This window comes from Solanum tuberosum, unplaced genomic scaffold (genome assembly GCF_000226075.1).
Source record: "Solanum tuberosum cultivar DM 1-3 516 R44 unplaced genomic scaffold, SolTub_3.0 scf00159, whole genome shotgun sequence".
Classification (NCBI taxonomy): Eukaryota; Viridiplantae; Streptophyta; class Magnoliopsida; order Solanales; family Solanaceae; genus Solanum; species Solanum tuberosum.
In genome coordinates, this window is record NW_006239089.1 from 1,063,846 (window position 1) to 1,071,650 (window position 7,805).

The window sequence follows — 7,805 nt, forward strand, 5'->3', positions numbered from 1 at the left end:
ATTTGATACTTTACCTGCATGTTATTCAGTGTAACACATATTATGTATATATTTTTGTTGATCGTTAAAAAAAAAAAAAAAAGTGTAAAGAGTGACTTAATATTGAAGCTTGATATTAGGTATTTAAAATGAATAAAACTTATTTGAGGTGTCTAAGGCGGTAGTAGGTATTATTTTTTGTTTGCCAAAAATGCCCTTAGCAGCTCTATAAATTGGACATAAACTCATAGCAAGCAAAACACACAAAGAAAGATGAAGTCGATTAATATTTTGAGTTTCCTTTTGCTTTCAAGTACCCTCTCTTTGGTTGCCTTTGCTCGATCTTTCACTTCTGAGAATCCAATTGTCCTCCCCACAACTTGTCATGATAATCTTGTACTCCCTGAAGTTTATGACCAAGATGGCAATCCGCTGAGGATTGGTGAGAGGTACATTATTAAGAATCCTCTCCTCGGGGCCGGAGCCGTATACTTGAACAATATTGGAAACCTTCAATGCCCAAACGCCGTGTTACAGCACATGTCGATTCCCCAATTTTTGGGAAAAGGCACGCCCGTCATGTTCGTTCGTAAGTCGGAGTCGGATGATGGTGATGTGGTGCGTCTAATGACTGCTGTTTATATCAAGTTCTTTGTTAAAACAACAAAGTTGTGTGTTGACGAAACTGTTTGGAAAGTTAATGATGAACAGTTGGTGGTAACTGGTGGTAACGTAGGAAATGAAAACGACATCTTCAAGATCAAGAAAACTGACTTGGTGATACGAGGTATGAAAAATGTATACAAGTTACTGCATTGTCCCTCTCATCTTCAGTGCAAAAATATCGGCAGCAACTTTAAAAATGGATATCCTCGTCTGGTGACTGTCGATGACGATAAGGACTTTATTCCATTTGTGTTCATCAAGGCGTAGAATGCTAATTAGCTGGCTAGCTTGCAGCTTTTTTAAATAAAGTCGATATATCCTTCTATCGCTCCATGTAATTTAATGTATGCTTATCAATAAATAAACAAGCTAGCAATTATCCTATTACCTTACCTTACCTTCTTCATTCAAAAATACATAAATTTCTTTAGTTTGTGGTTTCTTTTTAAGTTAGGGTTACTTTTGTATTTGTTGTTAATCAGGTCTAGATATCGTTACTTGTTGCACAATTAATAGTAATACAAAAGGAGATCGCATCATCATATATATAAGGGAAAAAAACCTAGGAGTTTAGATGATGAGTAGGAAAATGATCTGCCCAAAGTAATCTTGGGATGAGACGAGCTAGGAGTTTAGATACTAAATAATGTTATAATATTGATAAGATAACTCTAACAATTTTTTTGTTGAATATTGAAGACATTTATGTATTTTTGAAGATTTAGATTGAATCTAATAATTGAAGAGTTGTCGTGATTTATATGAGAAGGTTGCATATCAAATTTGGAGCAATTCGAAGTTGATTTGGACCAAAGGTGGAAAAAACTTGAGTCTGGAATCAAAAGGGCAACAAACTTCATAGCTCAATTTAGTTATATTCTTAAGTTCAATTGGCTATAATTGCAATCAATTGGGTCAAATTCTCAATTTCCAATCTAATCTCTTTTCTACCTCACTTTAAACCCATTTGGAGACCAACTTTGAGCCCAACTTGTCTCAAAACCTTCAGCAGCCATACCAAAATCCCAGCCCACACTTTTGGCGACCCGACCCGCATAGTGTCTTCTTCCCAGCGAGAAGTCGCATCCAACAACAATCAGTGTACAATACCGTACATCCGACCTCACCTCGCTCACTCTAAAATCCGCCGGATTTGGCACAAAAGCCGGTGGATAAGCGGCCATCTCCTCGCCCCAACGTCCCTTTCCCCTTTTTCGATGATGTCAGAGACGCACCAAGTCACCTCTCCACTGTTGGCCTTGGAAAAGAAAGAGAAACTCGAAAAAATCATGGGGTTCAAGTTTTGTTCGATGGATTCCGCCATTAATGGTCTCCAATATGTCTCCATCTCTTCAAATCAATCAGAAAAGGTCACTCTATACCTATTCTCACCTACAATTTGTCCTCTTAAAGGATTTTGAAAATTTTCAAATTTTCCAACGGATTACCCCCCTAATTCTAACCCAAATTCCCTCTATATAAACCTCCATCTTCTTTCGTGTTTGGGGTGAAAAAAAAAGGGAGTTAGAAAAAGTGCGTGAAATAGTAAGAAAGTCTTAAGAGTTGAGAGGGGAAAGCAAGAGATTTTTACATTCTAAAAACAGAAGTTTATATTTTTTGTGATCGAAAGGATGAAAAATCGAGAGCTAATTTTTTTTTTGTATCGATTCTCTTATTGTTCGAGTTAAGCTCATAGTGGTGTAAAAGCTTCACTTCCAGTTCCTGCCCCAAAAAAGATGACATCAACTCGAGTCTATTCGGACTCCACCCTCGCATATCTTTGAGTCTTTCGAGTCATCCTCATCTTTGCGGTAAATTGGAAGCTGAAACAGGTCTTGCAAAGCAGAAAAAATGGAATGTGATACACTACTGTATACACTGTGATACAGGAATGAAAATGGGCGAAAAGCCCAAAATTGCAGCAGCAACTTGGGCCAAATTCTGGTCCAGGCGAACAGTAACTGGATTTGGGCCTGAGAAATGAAATTTGGAAAAGGCCCAATAGCTCCTTTCTCCTCTAATTTAATTTTGCCATGTATCTTTGTTTGTTTTAAATTGATTCTAACTTTGGTTAACTTAATTAAATCCCTTAGAAGAGGAACCACTTTGTTTATGATCATTTATAAAACTTGAATGATTTTATTTAGCGCTTATATTCATTTGACAAATTTTACTTTCTTTCCAATATCATCTCAAGTGTTTATGTTAATTTATTCTCAAACGTTCTTAAATATCTTATCTTCTTTAAACATTTTCCAAGGTAGCCAAAAGGTCATCTATCTTTATGTTAATTGAGGTATTTACTTAATTGTTTGTCGATGGAAATTATTTTCTTTAAAAAAAGAAAAGAAGAAGTCATTTTAAGTTCATTTCCTTTTTAAGTGGTATTGTAAAAAGGATTTTTGTTTACTTTATTAATTTTTCAAAGTTGGTTAAAAGTCAAATAATTTGTCAAGTCGTAGGATAATCGCGTGTTAGTGGGCACTTCAAATGCTTTAAAAACCTTCTAGAAGCGTAAATGGGAACCTCTTACTCATTTTCTCTAAATTTATAAAGATTTAATCTGTTAAATCTTTATAAATTTAACAGATTAAGTGGCGACTCTTGTTTTTTGTTTATTTTATGGTAACGTGCTTGATGTAATTAAGAGCATCTGTATTTAGATATCATCATCCACAATAAGGATTTCACGATTGCTATCTTGAATTAGACTAAAAAATGGTGGTTGATACGGTAAGGAATGGACACGCCTCCAACTTGAAGATCAAAGGTGTTGTGGAACACATCTTACAAGTGTTGCTAAGATGAATTATGAAGTAAATCATTGTCATAGAGAAGCTAATCAAGTTGCAGATGCATTAGCTAAACACATTGTTATTTCTAATGAGGCTCATATGTATCATGGCTGGCGGGATATCCCTAAGCTTTACTGATGAATGATGATTAGAAAAGGGTCCAATATGATTATATTCAAGTGGAAATTGAATCAAAATAAATTGAATTGAAATTATGAAAATCGAACTGAATCGAATTTATTTTAGTTCGGTTTCGCTTAACATTCTCACCAAACAAAAAATTGAAAAACCAAACCGATCGAACGCTCAGTCCTAGTTTCAGGCCAGATTATTATAACATTTTCCATCGTCGTATTTTAAATTAATAGCATAAAATATATCACCTCCTTTTAGCTATATTCATGAGTCTCTAGTGGAACAAATTGAACATATTTGAGATTTTATTGAGGCATATTAAAAACTTATCTACGTAAAAAAACACTAATTGAAAATATGCATAAATTTCTTTAAATTTAGATTGAAAGTATATCATAGGATTTAACACTTCATCATTTATTCATATATATGTTCAATTTTAACAAGTCTAAATTAAATTTACTCCAAATTTTAGGAGATGTCGTACATTAACACGTTTTAGTTTTGGCTAGTCTCTAATGGTCCCGTGAGCACATTAAAATATATCCATTATTGGCCTGCAACAGTGCAACTGCAACTAGAGTTGACGATAAGAATGGAAAATTTGGGACTAAATCTGGACCGCGCACTGTAAAATTTATTGGTGATAGCACTTCCAACAAGACTTTCTTCATATCTAGGACTTAAACTCGAGATCTCTAATTAATGGTGAACCAGTCTCAGCACTGCATCACAATTCATGTTGGTCATTCATTCAATATTAGTTGATCATATTATAAAAATAATTATCTCAACCTATAGTATACCAATAGCCGCCTCCTAATCATAAACAAATAAACACAAAGGAACTCGAGACCCAAGTTCGAAAAATGTATGAAAATGTATTATAATTATATGATGAAGTGTGTAAATATTGTATTTTAAAGTTTGCAAGTTTTTGTAGTACTGTATTAAATTTATATAAATCTTGTATGAAAGTTATACAAAATATTATTGTAATTATATTGAATTTTCAAAAATCAGCATGAACCTTACATAAAATTTTGAGCAAAATTTTACGCTTCTGAGTAAAAATTTCATACGCGTTTTGAAAAAGAAAAAAAACAAAAGACACTCCCGCTATGGGTCTGTTTGGAAAGCCACCTGGTAATTGGAATTGGTGTAATTACTAGGGTAGTAATTACCAGCCTAGTAATTACACTGACCTGTTTGGTTGTCACAGTGTAGTGTAATTACACATGTCCTGTTTGGATGCCACAGCGTAATTACACATGTTCTGTTTGGATGCACAATTGCAATCATAAAATTATAATAAATTTTTAAAATAAAAATTAATTATTTAAAATTTATACTAGACAAATAAGAAACTTTATAAATGACATTAAATTAAATATTTAAGATATATATTCTTTTTTGAAAATATATTAATTAATAAACATATTTTCTGTAACTAATATTATGAAAAAATAATTGATTTATATTTTTTCAAATTAATATATTTCAATTGAATTGATCGTAACAACTAAAAGTATGAAGTTTCTACGAACATCGTGAAATGCATGTTTGATAAAAAGAATAATATATAAATAAAATGTCATAAATTATTAAATGTTTGAAAAAAATATAATTTATCAACTCTAATTAAAAAATGACATGCAATGTAGATTCAATATTACTAAAACAAATGAAACTGAAAATATAACATAAGTTATAAATTCAAAACAAAAATTTTAACATAATACTCTTATAACAAATTTCAACATAGCAATAAATATGATTTAGTTTTAGTTTTTCTTAATAAAGAAAGCATAAGTCTATAACTTACTTAACAATAAATTCTATTTTAATTTAAAAATTAGAATATAATAAAATTATGCTAATGAGAAAATAAGCATGGCATAAAGAAATAGATAATACAAAAAAATTACATAGAATCACGTAAAGTAAGGTTGAGAATAAGAAGAAAATGAAATATAATAATATAAAATAAAAAATAAACTTTTACAATTTTTTAGAATAATAAAGTTAAAAAAAGAACTTAAAATAATAGAAGTAAAAAAAAATTAAAATAGAAATAAAAAAAAAATTAAAAAGTAATCAGGTGGTAATTACACCATGTAATTACCAGCAATTCACAGTCTCTGTCTGTGAATTGTAGAGTGTAATTACCCCTGCCAATTACACCAATTACCTGCTGACCAAGTAATTACCTGTCCTTCCAAACAGGACAAGACAATGTAATTACACCAATTACACCAAATCCAATTACCAGGGTGTCCTTTCAAACAGGCCCTAAATGAAAATCCCGTGCTACGTTTTGTAAATATGGGTCTGTTATTATGTCTTCGTTAAATTTATGTCCGCTTTTTCATTGTGTTTGCAAACTTACCTATTTTGAGATGAATTTCAAACGTATACAAGTGAAATTTAAATTTTATATTTGATTTCAGATATTTTTATCTGAAGTGTGGCTTTACAAAGGTCAAACATTAAATATTTTTATCTGATGTTTGAGATGGTTTATCAAGGCCAACTTCAGACATTTTCTTAATAAAGTTGTGGACTTAAATTAACGCAGAACTTCATACATTTTAACCAATAACAAGCCTTATCCATTTGGCTTCACCAAAGTAAACAACAATATTGATGCATAGTTAATTATATATCTATTACGAAATGTGTGTGATCAGAAGCACGCCTTTTGTAGCCAAACTAAACTATGGCCTTACTATGCTTATTAGTATAACCTAGCTCCATCGCTTTCTAAAATAATGTGAATCATGCTTCTATGATCCACTCTATGTAATATTAATGCTTATGAATAAAAAGGCTAGGTTCTTTATTTATGAATTTCTGATTCCAAACAATTGATTCAACAATCAAATCTGATTCAAATAAGTTTTAGTAATTAATAAGTGTTACGTATTACTTATGGATATATAATCCCATGCGGTACTGTCAGGACATTAGTATTCATTATTCATCTGTTAATATTAGAGTTGATGTTTGGAGTCTACATCGGAGTAACAATTAAGTTCAAGTTGTAATATGCATTGTTATTGATTACGTGATGTGAATATCATGGATAAGATCCTTTTATGTTTAATCAAGAGCAACTTTCACATATAACAAACATAAAAATCATATTTGTATGTTATACCTAAAGTTTGCATAATTGCGCTCCATAGCAAATTTTATGTTTGCTATGGAGCTTTTGATTTATATAATTCGCTAGATACATTCAATTTTATAAAAATTGTTCAGTTTTGTATAAATTCATTTATACATTGTAATTTGTATAATGAGATCTGTATTTGTATAATTATAAGTGTATAAGACGATTTGTTATTTCATACAATTTTCCCTTTAATCAATTGCATATTAATTAATTTTGATTAGTCATGCCCAGTAAACCTCAAGAATTTTCTACTATTGTTATTGTAGAAATATTTTGTTTATAGCTGTTGTAGAAATTTATTTGTATAACAATTTTCCAATATCCCTGAGGATTTATTATTTTATCAATATTTTGTTGAAATTCTCAAATCTGGCCTTGCATTCTTGATCGCTCAAAAAAATAATAAAAGGGTACGTAGCAAATTGATTTGCTTTTGCATGACAACTACGTTTTTTTTTTTTTTTCAAATCCTACTTCATTGGCATGTTTTAGTTATGGACAATTACATTAGTATTATTTGGCCCAACAATACATGGAGCGATAAATACAATAATCAATGTATGAAAGTGATATTATTTTTATATTGGTGGTCCAATTTGGGATGCGAATAAACATATTGGGTAATCTATATAATCCACGCACACATATAAACTTTCAGTTGATTTTGTTCATTTTAAATATACGAATTGAGTAATTTTATTATTTCTCAAATTAATAAGTGATAGTTTAGGTATAAAACTCACACTCTCGATAGTTTAGGTATGAAACTAAAAAAATGATAGTTAAGGTGTGTTTTTGTCACTTATTTCATAAAATAATGAGAAATTTAAAGAAACCTCACTAGTTTAAGAGCTAATTATTTAGATATTCTTTAATTTGCTATATTACGGATCTTACAAGATTTTGATGCATCCAGTTACATTTATCTCGAGATACATAAAATCAAAACTATGTATAATTTTCTAAATACACTATATCTACGTAAATTTACATTTATATGAAATAGATAAACAAAGCATGTGCGTCACGCCCTCAATTTTTTGGGATTGGTT

The 7,805-nt window shown here is 30.8% G+C and overlaps 1 protein-coding gene across 1 annotated transcript; it reads left to right on the forward strand.

The window, feature by feature from the left end:
- Positions 1-252: 252 nt before the first annotated feature.
- Positions 253-912, forward strand: LOC102577909 (cysteine protease inhibitor 8-like). Its single transcript, NM_001318547.1, is given in 1 exon segment — positions 253-912. A coding segment is annotated over 1 exon segment (660 nt).
- Positions 913-7,805: the final 6,893 nt, after the last annotated feature.